General features: G+C 48.5%; 1 protein-coding gene across 4 annotated transcripts in view; it reads right to left on the bottom strand.

The window, feature by feature from the left end:
* Positions 1-16,832, bottom strand: part of USP47 (ubiquitin specific peptidase 47) — a 32,634-nt gene extending 15,802 nt beyond the window's left edge. The window contains exons 1-10 of one of the 4 annotated variants that reach the window (XM_075280789.1): positions 16,674-16,831; positions 5,897-5,956; positions 4,684-4,875; positions 4,009-4,122; positions 3,300-3,453; positions 2,561-2,657; positions 1,860-2,005; positions 669-748; positions 438-587; positions 17-112 (exon numbers count right to left, since the gene is read on the bottom strand). In XM_075280789.1, coding sequence (XP_075136890.1) covers positions 17-112; positions 438-587; positions 669-748; positions 1,860-2,005; positions 2,561-2,657; positions 3,300-3,453; positions 4,009-4,122; positions 4,684-4,875; positions 5,897-5,956; positions 16,674-16,712 — 1,128 coding nt within the window. In that variant the 5' untranslated portion in view covers positions 16,713-16,831. Of the gene's footprint in view, positions 1-16; positions 113-437; positions 588-668; positions 749-1,859; positions 2,006-2,560; positions 2,658-3,299; positions 3,454-4,008; positions 4,123-4,683; positions 4,876-5,896; positions 5,957-6,835; positions 6,960-16,673 lie in introns of those variants that run through there. The other 3 variants (XM_075280788.1, XM_075280787.1, XM_075280790.1) reach the window with 3 other exon arrangements.
* Between the last annotated feature and the right edge of the window lie 1,628 nt (positions 16,833-18,460).

Raw genomic sequence — 18,460 nt, 5'->3', positions numbered from 1 at the left:
AGTGCGGACGCCTCACCTTCCTGGCATCGCATTTCTTCTTGCAGCGCTCACAGAAGTATTGGTTGGGACCGTCCAGTGTCTCGGGCTGAATGAAGGCGTGCAATGCTTCTTCCTGATATTGGCGAGAGGACATTAGACCAAAACTTGTAGGATGGTTAGAAGGGGAGAAATAAAAAATCTGAGCCTTACAATGTGAAATACTTTTCATTGCACAACCCCTTTAATTGGGATAATGACTGTGGCCATATATAGATGCCGCCTAATGGATGAAAAGGCTTCATTGTGCATAGTCTGAAATGTCACAATCCTGACTGAAGCCGATGCGTGCTGAGCAGGGATCACTCGCTGCACTGACATTATTGGCTCACTTCAGCTCGTAAAAGAAATAATTCTAACAAGAGAATCAGGATATTGCTATATACACTGTATATACGTACCACACTGCCGAATGCTGTGCTGGAGCCATAAGGCCTGATGACAAGTGGGATATCCAGAAAGGTGTCAATCCGCCAGCTCTCGTAGCCGCACTCCAGGCACCGTACGTAGTCCTTCAGCTTGCCCTGGTAGAGCTGATTAATGAGGTCGGCCTGACGCAGACATAAAACAAAGTATTAAAGGGATGGTTCAGCCATTGATAGCCAGCCCTGCTCAGACCCCTGGACACTCACCTGCTCAGTCTGCTTCCACTTCTGCTCCAGTGCATCAAACATGACCCTGCAAAGCTCCTGGACATCGTGCTGCTGCCAAGCTGCCGGGATACAGGAGACTTATTACATCGCAGTCACACAGGAGGATACAGTACTGTGTATATATATATATATATAATATTTTCATTGTGGACTTCCTGCCTAGGGAACAAGGTCTACACTAATATATTGGCGGACACGATAAATTGTAGTAAACTGGTTTTCTGCCGTCATTACCAATTTGCTAGTAAGACAATTCTCTGGACGACACTTCATAGATTTTGTGCGGTTTTGTTGTTGCTGCAGGATTTATGATCAGCCACTAAGAAATCCTCATATGATATCCACACGCTGCTGCAGCCCATTTTATGGCTCACAACTATACGCTATAACATACTACTATAAACTATAGGTAACCTTAAAGGGGTTGTGTCGGCTTCCCTAGTGATGAGGAGGACTAAAAGTCCCTCCAAAGTCTCCTTGTGAATGGAGCTCCAGTGCCCTTGTGAGACTGACACTCCATCCACTTCTATGTCGTGTGGAGAAGTAAGACAAAAGGAAGGTGCTGTGAAGATTATGCAATAATCTTATAGATAATACCAAGAAAGACGTATGCAAATTCACCTACTCCAGAAGGAAGAAAACTGACTTACTGCTTTACATAAAAGGAACAATTTCCTCGTTTCAGAAAGATCTGACCTGCATACGTCACTCCCTATAGGTCAGCCGGTAATAGCAAGGTAATAGGTCGGCTCTGCCCCTTTAAGAGCTTCTCAGGGATTAAAATTACCATACTTTATTATACAAACAGGGGTGTGACGTTCGGTCTATTTAACACCTCATCTTTTTTCACAATATCATTATGGTCTGTGTTGTCTAATGTCATGCCGTATGCCCATAGCATCTACAGATGGCCGTACACATCATAGTGGGATCGGACAACCATCTAATGTGTCTTAGGGCCTCCAGATTCCTCCCTTGAGAGAAGCCTAAGGCCTGCTGGATTTCACCATGTCGCTCCTTTTATTCTTGGGGCAGAGCCGTCTACACTCACCCGAAGAATACAAATGGATTGGGGTGTCAGGAGAAACAACTATCAGCCAAACGACATCTACCTAAGGGCTCGGTGAATAGTGGAGGGCCCGTGCGGACTGGTCCAGATCTTGCCGTTACCTTCACTGCTGTCCCAGCCAAAGCTCCGGGTCACGTCCGTCGTCTCGATCGCCCTCTTTTTACTGGTTTGCAGTAAGACAAACAATCTCTGCAGCTGGTATGGGATGCTGGTGACCGGGTCTTCTTCTGACTCCTCAAACGCCCACCTAAAAGTTTAGGACACAAATTTGCTCAACCAAAGAGGATCATTAAAGTCACCGTATATGTTACTCTCAGTTCACATCTGCATTGGGTTTCCATTCCGGGAGAAGACCAGAAGAATGGAAGCACGGGCTGCAAAAAGAGCAGAGACGAACCGAGCCAGGGGACGTCATTGAGTATAATGGGATCAGTCGCACGTCTGTTAGTTTTAGCGGATATTGCCAGATGAAAAAAGTCGGACTTGCAGCGCTCGTCCGGAGATTTAAGAGAGATCTGTGCTGCCACCAAATTACAGCCAAACCCAGCATGTGTGTGTATGAGGGGGTCGGAAGAGTTAGCGGGCAGACAGTGTGCAGGCCAGTCACAGACGGGAACAGATCTTTGGCCTATGGTCGTCAATCATAGCATGACTATTCACTGACAACAAGCAACAGAGTAAGTGACCCACAAAGCATATCTGAAATCTGAAGATCTTTTCATGATACAAATATTAAACCTAGAAAGCCCCTTTAATTTCCATTAAATGTGATAAAAATAAAGACCACACAACGAATACTGACTTGTACAGGGCATTCCGAAATTCTGGCGTCATAAACAGAGTTTGGAGAAGACTGTTCAGGTAGCAGGTCATGGCCTGGTTCACTAAACCAACATATCCTGGGAACAGAGATAAGAGACGAGAGATCAGGACAAGACATCGAAAGAGCGAGGAGTAACTAAGAGCTGCGCAGACTAAGGCGCCATTCACATGAGGGTCACTGAAATCGGCCACGAAAAATGGAAAGTCTTCAGACTCTGTGGTGTCCGTGTTCACCGATCCCACATGGACTAGAGCCTCACTGTTGTGTGAATACGGCCTGGTATACAGGACTATTATGTGGTTTTTTATGTAGATTGTGAGCCCCATACAGGGATATATGATATAGGGATCACAATGTATATTTTTTCCCCTATCAGTCTGTCTTTGTAGAAATCCACGCAAACACGGGGAGAACATACAAACTCCTTGCAGATGCTGTTCCTGGTGGGGTTCGAACCCAGGACTGAAGCGCTGCAAGGCTAGAGTGCTAACCACTGAGCCACTGTGCTGCCCCTTATTTGTTTTTGTTTTTTAATTGCAAAGTGTTTGTCACAAGCGGATGTGCGACCTTGTTATTTTCAACACCGACTCTCATTGTAGTGACGGCCATTAAGAACAGAGCCCCTGACTGCTGCCGAGTCCATGTGACAGTCAAAATTGTCAGTTTTCATGGACATGTGAACACAGCCATAGACTTTCATGGCATTACAGATAATTACCAGTGTCGGACTTGCTGAGAAGCGACGAGTACGAATAGTTCTGACTGACGTAATCACTGGTGCAGCCCACCGACCCATCTCTGGGGAGGGGCCCAATAAACTTCTCCTGGGTGCTGTCATCCAGGCCGCTGCTGTCCGCTGTCCCAGATTCATCCTAGAAAAACAGAATTGTAAGAGGAAGAAAGGAAGACAAGAACATGGCAGAAATAAAGGGGTAGTCAAGTATTATCTAGTAATAGGTCCCATAGAGAATGACTGGAGTACAGCAAATGCTGTAGGGGACAGGATAGGATCCCCATTCTTGTGGTTTTTGGGGGTCCCATCTGTCAGAACCTCACAAATATAATATTTATCCCTTATCCAAAACTGAAGGCGCCTCCATTTTATATACAGCTCCACTCTGAAGGGTTTCCCTTACTGATAAATTGGCCCTCTAGGTTTCTGTTGTGTGAACAGTCCCATGAGAACTAGGGGAGAACATACAAATCTCCATGTAAAATGTGACCTCGGACCTGCAGGTGTATAAAGTGACCATACTGTGCCGCCATGGAGAGAAGGTTCTAGGGATGCGCAGACCACGGTGAACGACCATTATCTGGGGCTCGGGAGGGGGGTTAATGAAGAGTTTTGCAGCTGATGCCTCTCACGGCCTTACCCCTGGATCTCTACACAATACCGCTATGACAATACAGAGTACAGGGCTCCTTACCGATGTCAGCTGAGGCTGCTCCCCATTCTTATCACTTATGTGAAGGAAATTTTTCTTTCCTGCCTCGAAGCCGGCGTCCACTAAGGACTGGTCCTGGTTCGCCTCCAGCTCAGCCTGAAACATCAGAAACATGACAAGGAGGAGCAATAAGACAGCACCGGGGAATGTAATCTGGATTTACGCATCATCCTCCAGGACATACAATAAGGAATTACACATTCTGAATATCTTTAGACCGGGGCCCCTGGTGCCGATCACTCTCCATCTTGGTTAGCTGGGCTGTACAATGGAGATGAGCAGCAGAATCCGCCGCTGCGGCCTTCAGTCCCCGATGCTTATGGACATTTATTATGCGCAGTATGTCAATGCCATGGAGTCACAGCTAAGGCTGCACATAGCACTTGTGATTCCTCACAAAGGGGCTGTTTTTGTTCCACTTTTTGATGCAGGTTTTAGAGCCGAGCACAGGAACGGACACAGAAGACCTTTCAGTCATTTCATTTCTTCCTTTGGCTCACAAACTTGCACCAAAACAAAATACACAAGTGTCATTAGATAAAGGAAGGACCGAGGGCACTTTAGTTTCTGTGGTCAGACTGATAAGCCGGTTCCCCGTAGCAGAGCTGTTGCATCCCTGTGTATGGCGGCTTTATACAGCAGGGCAGAACAACTCACCATGTCTCCATTGCCCCACTTCAGACTGAACGTGCCGCTCACGTAGCCCACTTTGCTGGCCACATCCTCATACAGCTGGCGCACAGGGGTGGAGGCCGGGAGGTTCAATGTGATGCGCTCGGTGATGGTTTTGCAGCTGGTGACGTCCTGCACAATGCACAGCACTCGCGGCTCATCCGCAGCATTTTCAATCTAGGAGAGGAAAACAAAACCAGAAATGAATCACAATGACAGACAGGAGAGGGGACAGCACCAAAGGGCAGGTTAGTGCGTCCGAAAACGGCATCCAGCAGAACACAGCACTCACCACACCAGCTGCAGATCTACAGGACCCTATTAGTTTACGTGCATGCACCAAAGTGGTGGCATAACCTATTCACCAGAGATAGGCAGCCTTCGGCACTCCAGCTGTTGTAAAACTACAACTCCCAGCATGCATACTTGTTCTGCTGTTCTTGGAACTCCCATGAAAGTAAATGGAGCATGCTGGGAGTTGTAGTTTCACAGCAGATGGAGTGCCGGAGGTTGCTGACCCCTGCAATACACTATCACATTATACAAAGGGAATGTCTATGCCGAGTTACAAAGCTCAACACCACTGGTAAAAATACATAAATATAATGCAAAAATCCTCATAAAGCAGTAATACAGTGAAATATATAGCGGATCCCTCCTATTATCACACAGTTCAGGCCTAGATGTTATCATTAGATTAGTATCAGGGCAGATATTGGCAGTGACCACGGCCGGCACCACAATCTTACCTGGACCGCCATAGTTTCCATTCCCATAGGTACCTGTGCGGGATCTGCCCCATGGTATATTATATAGAGCGGTATATAAAGAGGCTTCATACAGAATATAATAGGACTACACGTTGTATGTTCCACTTCACATGGTAATAAGGTATCATGCAGTATTACAGGTCTGCACAGTGTGCATGAGACCTAAGGCTATAGCCACGCCGCTGAGTTTTGGCAGAATACTCCGTCCATGCATTACCCGTCCCAAACTCGGCTCTGCTGAACTGACCGGACATGCTTGTGAATGTGGCCGATACACAGACAAGTTCCCTGGCCACGTCACACTAGAATAGGAGGCGACACTACAGATCACAAGCGGTTAGTTGTGTCACAGACATTACACGTGTTAGACGCCATCGCCATGCGGCAGGTTTCTCGCTTCCACTACACTCCTAGAGACAGGCAAGTACCTGAGAGAACTTCTTCTTCATCTCATTAAAGATACTTTGTCTGCAGCTCCAGAACATCCCCTAGGGCAGAAACAAGGGCGTGAAATCCTGCACCGTGCCAGGACGTATACAGGGGCTCTGCACCAATCCAGCCTCAGATAGAAGTGCAGGATAGTTATGGGGGCCACACATTATATGCAATGTCCAGCTGCGATAACCAAGCTCATAGCAGGAACTAGTGAAAGCTGGATTATTAAATGAGGACTCCGACGAAAATCAAAACTACTTCAAATCAAACAGAAATGCCCCTGGGTCGCCGGTCGCCCACCTTGATTTAGGAGCCAGCGGGTTATTCATTGCACTATAGATGAAAACTGAAGAATCTTCCCTACAGGTTGGCGATCTCCGAGTGTATCTAAGACATGTCAGAAGATTTCTATCTGCACACAGCCTTGAAGACGACCATATCATTCATAGTATTAAAGGGGCGGAATCACAGACAAGTTCTTTAATACGAGACCTCTGGCAAGTAGACAATATTGGCAGGGGAAGATCAGCAACTCCAGGGTGAGGTCTGACCCACAGCCCGGGCCCCGAACAGCTGATGGCCCTTCACCCCCATTAGTCAGGGCCTGAGGGCCCACAAATATTAGGAGGGGTCAGTACTGCAGGTCTGGTGTGTGACCGCCAATAAGGTGACAAGTGTCCGACGCCCCGGGTCACAGTTTCCTTTTAAAAAATAAGTCAATGATTAACCCTTTATAACCGAGAAGAAGAAACACAAAAATGACAAATAAGAAACCTGCCGGGGGACAATATGACAAGATGGATCCGGAGCAGAGAAGGTGCAGGATACGCCCTTATACCTGGAGAGCCCGACCCATCCAAGGCCTGGACTTTATACAATCTATTACTATAGACAGGAGGTTACATAATACGTGACATTTAGGCCTCATTCACCTGTCTGAGCGGTAGGTGGAGAGTCGCCCTCCTGACCGCTCTGTGGGACATCGAGACTCCTGACATCACAATGGAGGGGTGAAGCTTTCTATATAGTGGGTAACACGACACAGATCCAGGTCAGTATAATATATAAGCCCCAATGACCGGCATGGCTGCTTGGGGTAAGTTGTATGAGCAGCTGATATCATGTCCCGCTCTGTGACTTATCCCCGGTCCTGAACATTTCAGCCGCCTGCCGTCATAAGTTTATATAAGAGCCAGAGCCAACGTTCTCTGCCAAGTGTTACACCACCATGTCAGCCGCCTCTGATATCATGGACACCGGGGCGAGGACACTCATTTCTGGGTGAGAATTAAAAAAAAAAAAAAAAAAAAGTCCACCACTAAAATGGGGTCCAGCTTTCCCAGATTCCTGAGGAATGAAAACACACTAGCTCAGGGGGTCAGCAACTTTCAGCTGATGTAAGACTACAACCCCCAGCAGGATTCATTGATTTTGCAGACATGGTCGGTCACGGCCCCTATCTGAGCACCCGGAGGAAACCCACCAAACACGGGAAGAACATAGAAACTCCTTGGCTGCATCTGAACCGAGGCCTCCAGTCCTGCAAAGCAGCAGATGAGCAAGTGTGCATGCTGGGAGTTGTAGTCCGCCACAGCTGGAGAGGTTAAGGACTCAAGGGCTTATTGTGTAATTGATCAGGATCCTTCTATTAGGTAAAGCTGGGTATCTAGCCCAGATTATCGGCATGCATTGGCTGCAGAGTAAGCAGAGAAGTCTACACCATACAACCTAACAAGACCCCACTGCATCGTGTGACCTAGAGGCGACAGATGATACAAATCCACCCCAATAATGATCTCCCAGTCATAAAGAAGTTGGGAAGTTTACAGAGTCCCAGCGGTGGCCATCTCCATATAACCTGCCCGGGGCTGCCGGCTCTTATTACAGCGACGCCTCGCTGGTTAGAGGTCACACGGCTCCGTGCACAGTATATACATCCCTGTATATACAATCAAGGTCACCGGGATCAGCCGTGGGCACAGAACTGGCCCCAAGTTAAGAGCGATTCAAGGCAGGACGTTACAAGGAATATCCGCTCATGGTCGTCTCACACTGAACCAAGGACAACGGAGGTACTCACCTGACTGAGGATGATGAGTCTGAACTCATCCTTAGACTTGGAGCAAGACAAGAAGAGATTGATGAGGAACCTGAGCATGGAGAAGCCTGAGCCGTGATTCATGTGGCTCATTTTCAGCACTTTGCTTTATGGTTAGAATGGCCGGTGTGCAGCTCAGGCCGGCCCACGAGGGCATCTTTCATCTTGTAGAAGACCCTCCAGCACCAATGAATAAGTAACCAGACTGCTAGATCCAAGGCCAGGACGTCTTCAGGATTCTTTCTTTTTTTGAGAAGGGAAAGCCGAGATTTACTTCCTGTTCCTGTGCAGAAACTTTCTTGCTCCTTATCTGTAAGACTTTGAGCTCGGTGCAATATAACGTAAGACTATAAAACACGTCACCGGGCGGACACACAATGGAATTTATACTGCACAAGAGGGAAAGGAGACGACCTGAGTAACCGCAACACCGTGACAGCCTGTAGATCATTACAGGACACCATGGGAGGACAGAGGAAGAACTCCGGACAGGTATGTACACACATACTACAACTACCCAGCTCTCCCAGACTCCTGAATGGCAACTAAGTATCTGTAATTCAGAGAAGGTGCTGGGCATTGGCACCCTATAGGGCCAGAGTGGGCACCGGGACCCTCCATCCTTACATTACATGGGCTTATTTGTGATACCCCCCCTGACGTCCTGGTGACCGCTCACAGGTTGGGAGGTCAACCTGGATCAGCTGATCACCACTCTAACCCAAGAGAGGTCTTAGAGGAAACGACCATTAAAGGGGCACTCCAAGACTTATATAATGATGACCTAACCAGATATGTGATTGGTGAGGACTCAACACCCTGGAACCACAAGATCAGCAGCGTCTGGGTCAGAGCTGGAGCTAATTCACTGACCCCCACTTGGCATGGTAGCTCAGCCCTGTTCACTTGAATGGGACTGAGCTGCTCCTGCACTACCTGACCGAACCACATGATGTCATGGGCACAGAGAAGACGACATAGCTGGTCATGAGCTTCTCAGACCCCACTGACGGAAGTCCTAGAAAAACCCCTAAATAAGATCCATCCTATAAACACCCAGTGATGAGATCAGGCCGCGGGATTGAGAAGAAGTTTGTAATATTATTACACAAGACCAGAAGTGGAAGCCTTAGCCAATGAGGAAATCCGCCGAGTAACACAGAAGAATTTCGCAGGTTTCCCCTCGAGGTTTTCTCTAGTTATAGATATTTCACTACGACTGCTCCTGAATTATCAGATATTCTGGATTATTGGACATTTCAGAGCCGGGGCAGGCAGTCGCAGGGGGGTTCGGAGCAGCGGTCAGGCAGTCGCAGGGGGGTTCGGAGCAGCGGTCAGGCAGTCGCAGGGGGGTTCGGAGCAGCGGTCAGGCAGTCGCAGGGGGGGGGGGGGTGTTCAGAGCGGCGGTCAGGCAGTTGGGGGGGGGAGGGGGGTTCAGAGCGGCGGTCAGGCAGTCGGGGGGGGTTCAGAGCGGCGGTCAGGCAGTTTTTTGGTCAGAGCAGCAGTCAGGCCTCTTTCAGGTGTTACATGAGAGCAGCAGTAAATCCCCGGCACAGGACATAAGACGTCTTACTGCTCAGCTAACACCGCACTTCAGGGCTTAGGACACATCATTAACTCCAGATTAGGCCCGCGCTCGAAACAAAGCGACACTTCACGTACCAAAACCAAGAGCTGCAGCCCGAGAATGGGGGGGACGTGCAAACTTATGTCCCAATAATCTCAGCAAGCACCAATAATAACCAGTGACTATGACACTAACTTGTATCTCACCACCCAGCTTTACTAGGTTCCTGAATTACAAATATATCTATGGGAAAACTCCCTCACTGCTGCAGGAGGCTCTTAAAGGGGCGATTAGGACAAGTCATCAATATCTGACCAGTGAGATCCCACAGACCAGGTGACATCACAAGTGTATAAAGCTCAGTCTCACTTAAAGGGGTTGTCCAGGGAAGTTTATTTTATGTGCTAGGTCCGACCCCATCCACGTGACCACACATGGACCACTCTGCCTCCCCTCCATTACCAATGCTATGAGGGCTGGAGGACTATACCAAACCCCCCAGAGCATAACTAATAGTGCACACAGGAGGTGGGGGTGCCTTTAGATGTGTCCGATCTCTGGGGGGTTCCATAAGTCCTCCCACATGAAGTATGGGGTTCATTCACTTTCCATGGGACTGTAGAATCCCATTCTCATCATTTCTGGGGTCCCGGTGATTTTTGGCTTGTCCACAGGTGCTGTAAAACAATTATAGGTCATTGTAAAAGGACATTAGCAAAACTCTCTGGAGTGAGGGGCTTCCCTATAACACATAGCTAGGCGAGCGGGTCATGAAGTGGGCGAGTGCCCTGACAGCTGCCCGGCACACATGGGGCACTAGCAGGTGCCTGGCCTTCACCATCTGCAGATCCAAACCCGACCAGTATCAAACAGACGGTCACGAGATAAAAGGAGCCCGAGCTACCGCCCACCGCGCATCACCCTACTATTTATGGAGCCGAATAAGGGGGGTGGGGGTCCCAGAATCGACATTCCAAGCTTTATGGAGGCATCAGAGCGAGGAGCAGGTGACACTACGTGAGGATATAAATTTAGCAGAACGCATCTCGGCCAAGTGTGGAACGTTCTCCACCAAACAGCTGCCTGCACAGATAACAGAGCGGCGTCTTAAAGGGACACTGACCCTCACAGGGACTTATAGCTGGAAGAGACCGCACCACGTCTGCCCTCACAGTTTTTATGGACGACCCACTGCCTTACCTGACAACTTCTGAACTTACTAACCTATTTCTGCTGCAAATTTTGATGTCGTCCACATCTGCAACCCCCCCCCCCCCAATTCTGCAGTTCAGGTGGGCTGGGCTTGGTGATGGGGCACAGCCTTCAGAGGACCAATAGATTGGGGTACATTTCCTTTCCTGGTAGGCCGACAACCAAAAAATGCACCATGTTTATTAAAGGGGTCTCCCTGGACACTTTATTCTGACCTATCCTTAAGTTAAAGGGATATCCCAAGACTTGCATATCAATCCTGCAATACCAAGCACAGATCACCAGTGATAGGGGTAAGTTTGGAGCAGGGGTAGGGAACCTTGGCTCTCCAGCTGTTGCAAAACTACAACTCCCAGCATGCATACTTGCTCTGCTGTTCTTGGAACTCCCATGGAAGTGAATGGAGCATGATGGGAGTTGAGGTTTTGAAACAGCTGGACAGCCAAGGTTCCCTACCCCTGGTTTGGAGGATAGAAAGGTCACGGCGATGGCGACTGCAGCATATTATATTATATAACACACAGGAAAGAAGTGTGAACTGTGACCGCCAGCCTGGAACATCAGACGCAGCTTTATAGGATTCATCATCATCATATAATGTGACTCAGTCTGACCCGAGACACTAGTGGAGAGTAAAGATCTATGGCAGAGGGGACGTCAATCACACCGAGGACACCGAATGAAAGGCGCGAGAGATATATATATATATATATATATATATATATATATATATATATATATTGTATATACCATGACCTTTTCTTAGGACAGGGCATCAATACGTGATTGCTGGGGGGTCTAATGCCCAAGACCCCAACAGATCAGCTGGTTGAAGAGACCACAGAGTGGGGGTGACACTGCGGCCAGCACGGGGCTGTACATATCACAGGACCTCTGCTTGGTAATGCAGCTCAGCCCCATTCACTAGAACAGGACGGAGCTGCTGCTGTACCATGTGACCAATGTGATGTCATCAGAACAGGCTGCAATGATCATAAATAAGCTGATCTGTGGGGGTTCCCAGGTTTGTACCAAAAATGCAATTCCCCTTTAAGACCCCGTCCCATCCACTTGGCATGATGCAGATTCCAGATGACAGTAAACAAGGTGGACAACAAGAACTAGGACAGAGCGCGGAGCATTGTGTGTATAAGGAGCACAGTGTAAACTGAGGTGGAGCCGAGCTCGGAGCCGACAGCAAACACACGGCAGCCGGACTCTTAAAGGGGAACTCCCAGCAAACCGAATCACTGACTGTTATAGCTAGTGCCGAGTATAATAGAGAGGTGTCCTGTCCATCCTCTCACACCAGGCATATACAATATATACTGAGCATTCCTCAAACACGTACAGAGATTGTCACTCAGCTCTCTACATACCCTGAATGTCAAATACATCTAATCTATCGTTACAATTTACTATGTCAGTCTTCACCGTCATTCTGGCATTGTGTTGTGACAGGGCAGGACATGCAGAATCCCTGTGTCATGTCCCCACCCTCAGGCCCTGCACCAGACACACACAATGCATTCGGTTTCTCTTTTACAGAAACTTTAAGAAAGCCAATCTCCGTGAAACTACTAAGGGAAGCGGGTGTGGGGCGACGACATCTACGGCCAAGTCAGGTATGGCGACATTCACTGCAGTCTGTCCCAATAAAGGCCGCCTATAGGGTCACCTTAAACAGAAGCTCCTAGTGTTAGGTATACGCAGACTCTCTGGTCATGTGACCCATAAAACACGTGTGATGCTGCGAGTCACAATGTGACCAGACACAAGTCACCGGGCCTGCCTGGTCTAATGCTAGGACAGGGATAAGAAACCTGCCCCTTTGTATTTTAACATTTCCCCCATGTAACATCTCTGCTTATTGTCAGTGAATAGAAAATCCAGAAGCTGAAAGGGGTTTTATCATTATAGAGGATAAAGATCAGAGTCATTGCCGGGGTCAGAGCTGTGGGGGCCTCGGGATCTGCACAATCAGGAGCCTAAACTCCACCATATATGCCCCGTGCATGTGAATGAAACAAGTGCAGTCCATGACCAGCGCCCCTGCAGGACCGAAAGTGACACAGAAGTGACTGGAGCGCCACTGGCCATGTGCAGTAACAGGTTTAAGCTCCTGATTGAGTTGTGGAAGGTTTTTATACTTTCTGTTCTGCCACATTTCACACTTCTGGCAGGGAGGGGGTTATAGCAATGAGCTGCTTAGCAGGGGGCCCAGGCAGACAGAGTCAGAACTGTTTGGAGTGACAGGAGGAGGAGTGAGCTTTACTTCTCCTGTCCTGGGAGGGCAATGCTCCTAATAATACACCCCCCTACCTGCCCACAGGGGGAACAATAGTAGGGGATGCCAGAGGTGAAGCCTATGGGGTCGGAGGGTTGTGTTGTGCGAGTTAATGTGCAGCAGAAAGGCCAGGACCTGCTCACATGGAGAGAACTGTCCAAAAAGGCCTTGTGATTGTAACCTACCCTGATGTCGGGGAACCTGCTGGCGCCCCCCCCCCAACTATTGTGTCAAGTTTATTCAATTTTACCCGCTAACCCTCCAGTCTCTCTTCCCTGTCGCACAGATGGAGAACTTTCAGGCCCGCGTTCTCCTGTGCATAGGGGGGGAGGTCATGGTTATCAGATTTGCAAGGGTCTGATACCTGTGGCACCCTCACAGATCAGCTGAGTGAAATTGGAGGAGTGCTCAGATCACAGGCCATGTCACATTCATCACTCACATCCTGTTTGCAGCTCAGTCCCAGTCCAGTAAATGGGACTGAGACACAAAACCAAGCACAGGCGCTATACAATGTACTGTAATGATACCAGACCCCCCCCCCCTCTCATGGAATAGACTACTAGAAGATCCCTGAAATCAATAGAAGATTGTCTAGACAGGACAAAGCTGTCACAAACCCTCAGCTGTGAGAAGTATTGTGCCTGTACAAGTTTTCAGTCTTTGGGCCCACAGGGGAGAAATTGCAGAATCTACACCGACACATTGTAACAAAGCAACCCAATGTGCTGGAAACGTTTCCATTCACTGACAGTCTGCAAAGACCTAGAAAATTGAGACAAATTAAAAACCAAAACGGACACAAAGACATTTTATTTTACAACGATTATATGTGAAGATCTATAAAATACCGGGCGGGGATGTGGCGTAGACATGGAGGAGCAGATCTGAGCCGAGCACCCGGAGTCTGTGGCCGAGTATATATATATATACATACAGGAGCCGCTCTGCACCGGGGCCTCACACAATGCAAGTGGTGCCCGCGCCAAAGGGACAAACATGAACCGCTGAAGTAAAGGGCTGGGTGAGACAATGCGGGCGCACACAATGCCAAATCTAATCCAGGACCAGAATATGGGAGAGGGAACCAACGAGCCAAAACAGAGGGCAAATCTGCAAAAACCGGAGGCAATGGCGCAACGTCACCGTCACTACAGCTCAGCGCCACCGGCTGATGCAGAGGCCCAACATGAGTGTTCTATATATAATCAGGAAGCTTCAAAGCAGCAATAGAAACCCTGAAAGCAAAAGCCTGCAGAACCTTCTACGCCATCAGAAGACAACTGTACCACCTCAAACCACCGGTGAGGGTCTGGCTGAAGATATTTGACGCAGTCATCTCCCCGATCCTTCTCTATGGCAGTGAGGTTTGGGGCCCAGCCACCTACCCAGACCAGTCAAGGTGGGATTCCAGCCCAACAGAGAACTTCCACCTGGAGTTCTGCAAATACCTGCTACATGTCCATCGCAACACCACCAACATAGCCTGCAGGGCAGAGCTAGGCAGACTCCCCCTATGGCTCACCATACAGAAGAGGGCGCTAGCTTTCCAGGCACACATCCAGGGGAGCGACTCCTACCACCACCAAGCCTGGCTAAGCCACCTGAGCAAACCAGACACTCACCAACCAAACAGCAGCCAACCACCAAACCAAAAACACCAACAGACGATAACCAAGGCCGAAATAAAGGCGACCACAGAGGCAAACAGAGAGCGGTACATTGAAGAATGGAGAAACGAAATAAATAACTCCAAGAAACTCACCAATGTGTACCAATCCCTACAAAGGGACTACACCATGGCCACCTACCTGGAGAGAATACGCCACCCCAAGCACAGACAGACCCTGAGCCGGTACAGACTGAGCGCCCACAACCTAGAGATAGAGACGGGGCGATACAGACAGATGTACAAGCCACGGGAGAAGAGACTGTGCCAGCACTGTGACCAGGGGGTCCTAGAAGACCAGACCCACTTCCTGCTACACTGCACCAAATACTCAGCTGTGAGGGCCGTCTACTACCAAAGACTCTCTGCCCACATCCCAGACTTCAGATCTGCAGACGAGAAGAGGAAACTCTACATCCTACTGGGAGAAGAAGAGGCCACTGTGGAGATCGCTGCCCAATACGTGTCCAGCTGTCACCAAACCAGAGGAAGATGAGACTCCATGGACTGTTATATTTATCCCAAAACACCCTCCCCACCTCCCCATATAGCAGTCACCAACGAAGAGGAAGATGAGACTCCATGGACTGTTATAACCGAACCCCCCCCCCCATACCCACCACCCACCCAACCCAACTCCCCCCCCCCCCCCACCCACTTTACTAGCTTTGGCAATGCCAAATACCTATTCGGACGTGCCAATAAAGCATTTTTTTTATTTTGATTTTTGATATACGTAACAACGGAGTAATAAAGTAACACAACATGGCAGGGGAAAGAAAGTGACGCCGCACCAACACAGACTAACACGGCAACGGAACGCCGCACCGCCAGGAACTGTAGTAAGGAACGTACTGACAACATACTGAGCGGCCGATACAATGCGGTGACAACCTGTGACAGGACACACTGCTAATCATGTCATGTGACCAACAGAGCAACACACCAAGACAGACCACAACAGTGACACCATGACACACAAAACAACACACCATGACAGGCCACAACAGTGACACCATGACACACAAAACAACACACCATGACAGGCCACAACAGTGACACCATGACACACAAAACAACACACCATGACAGGCCACAACAGTGACACGACACATAACACACAGAGCGTCACACTAGGACGCAACACAACATGCAACACACCATGACAAGCCACAACAGTGACACCATGACACACAAAACAACACACCATGACAGGCCACAACAGTGACACCATGACACACAAAACAACACACCATGACAGGCCACAACAGTGACACGACACATAACACACAGAGCGTCACACTAGGACGCAACACAACATGCAACACACCATGACAAGCCACAACAGTGACACCATGACACACAAAACAACACACCATGACAGGCCACAACAGTGACACCATGACACACAAAACAACACACCATGACAAGCCACAACAGTGACACCATGACACACAAAACAACACACCATGACAGGCCACAACAGTGACACGACACATAACACACAGAGCGTCACACTAGGACGCAACACAACATGCAACACACCATGACAAGCCACAACAGTGACGCCATGACGCAACACAACACATAACGTCACACTATGACAGGCCACAACAGTAACACTATGACACAACATATAACACACAGAACAACACACACAACACAGCCGCCACTACATGACACACACAGCTGCTGTGACATGACACCGCACATATGACAGCCACATGACACACACAGCCACTCCATGACACCGCACATGACTCCGCATTACCCACCGCCGCCACACATCACCGGTAAGCACACAGGACAGCCCGCAGGATACTAAGGGTTAAGGTGTCATCGGAGCCGTAATCCCCCGCAGCCGCTGAGGGCCCCGGAGCCTGCACAGCTGAGAGGCCCGGAAGCAGCTGACCGCCCTCACGGAAGCGCCGCCTCACCTCTTTGGGTACGAGGGGACTGTCCTCGCCGGGCACCATCTCCGAGCTGGTCGCGGCCGGGCTGAGAAACTTCAAGCGGGGATCATGATGAGAAGCCACAGCGCGGGACTCACTGCCAGGAGTAGACGCAATCAATGGAGAAATGGCCGACGGAAATCTCGCGAGAAGACGAACGACGTCACTTCCGAACTGAAGAGCTTCAATCACCATGACAACCCACAGCTGTGGTGTGGCCGCCATCTTGGTGCTCTCATCAGCAGCCGGTAAAGATGGAAACAGTCAGTAACCCGGCCAGCCAATCAGATTACAGGATACAGGTCACCTGACTGGTTGCGATGGGCAACACTAACTGCAAATGTGTGATATCATCATGTGTATTATTGTAAAAACTGCATTGCTGACTGTTTCCAATAGCAGAATAGTGAGCGCAGCTCTGGAGTATAATACAGGATAAGTAATGTAATGTATGTATACAGTGACCGCACCAGCAGAATAGTGAGCGCAGCTCTGGAGTATAATACAGTATAAGTAATGTAATGTATGTACACAGTGACTGTACCAGCAGAATAGTGAGCGCAGCTCTGGAGTATAATACAGGATAAGTAATGTAATGTATGTACACAGTGACTGCACCAGCAGAATAGTGAGCGCAGCTCTGCAGTATAATACAGGATAAGTAATGTAATGTGTGTACACAGTGACTGCGCCAGCAGAATAGTGAGCGCAGCTCTGGAGTATAATACAGGATAAGTAATGTAATGTATGTACACAGTGACTGTACCAGCAGAATAGTGAGCGCAGCTCTGGGGTATAATACAGGATAAGTAATGTAATGTATGTACACAGTGACTGTACCAGCAGAATAGTGAGCGCAGCTCTGGAGTATAATACAGGATAAGTAATGTAATGTATGTACACAGTGACTGTACCAGCAGAATAGTGAGCGCAGCTCTGGAGTATAATACAGGATAAGTAATGTATGTACACAGTGACTGTACCAGCAGAATAGTGAGCGCAGCTCTGGAGTATAATACAGGATAAGTAATGTAATGTATGTACACAGTGACTGCACCAGCAGAATAGTGAGCGCAGCTCTGGAGTATAATACCGGATAAGTAATGTAATGTATGTACACAGTGACTGTACCAGCAGAATAGTGAGTGCAGCTCTGGAGTATAATACAGGAGAAGTAATGTAATGTATGTACACAGTGACTGTACCAGCAGAATAGTGAGCGCAGCTCTGGAGTATAATACAGGAGAAGTAATGTAATGTATGTACACAGTGACTGTACCAGCAGAATAGTGAGCGCAGCTCTGGAGTATAATACAGGATAAGTAATGTAATGTATGTACACAGTGACTGTACCAGCAGAATAGTGAGCGCAGCTCTGCAGTATAATACAGGATAAGTAATGTAATGTATGTACACAGTGACTGTACCAGCAGAATAGTGAGCGCAGCTCTGGAGTATAATACAGGATAAGTAATGTAATGTATGTACACAGTGACTGCACCAGCAGAATAGTGAGCGCAGCTCTGGAGTATAATACAGGATAAGTAATGTAATGTATGTACACAGTGACTGTACCAGCAGAATAGTGAGCGCAGCTCTGGAGTATAATACAGGATAAGTAATGTAATGTATGTACACAGTGACTGTACCAGCAGAATAGTGAGCGCAGCTCTGGAGTATAATACAGGATAAGTAATGTAATGTATGTACACAGTGACTGCACCAGCAGAATAGTGAGCGCAGCTCTGGAGTATAATACAGGATAAGTAATG

This window comes from Leptodactylus fuscus, chromosome 7 (genome assembly GCF_031893055.1).
Source record: "Leptodactylus fuscus isolate aLepFus1 chromosome 7, aLepFus1.hap2, whole genome shotgun sequence".
Classification (NCBI taxonomy): Eukaryota; Metazoa; Chordata; class Amphibia; order Anura; family Leptodactylidae; genus Leptodactylus; species Leptodactylus fuscus.
Note: the sequence above shows the minus strand (reverse complement) of the source record. Positions and strands in the feature narration are given on the sequence as shown.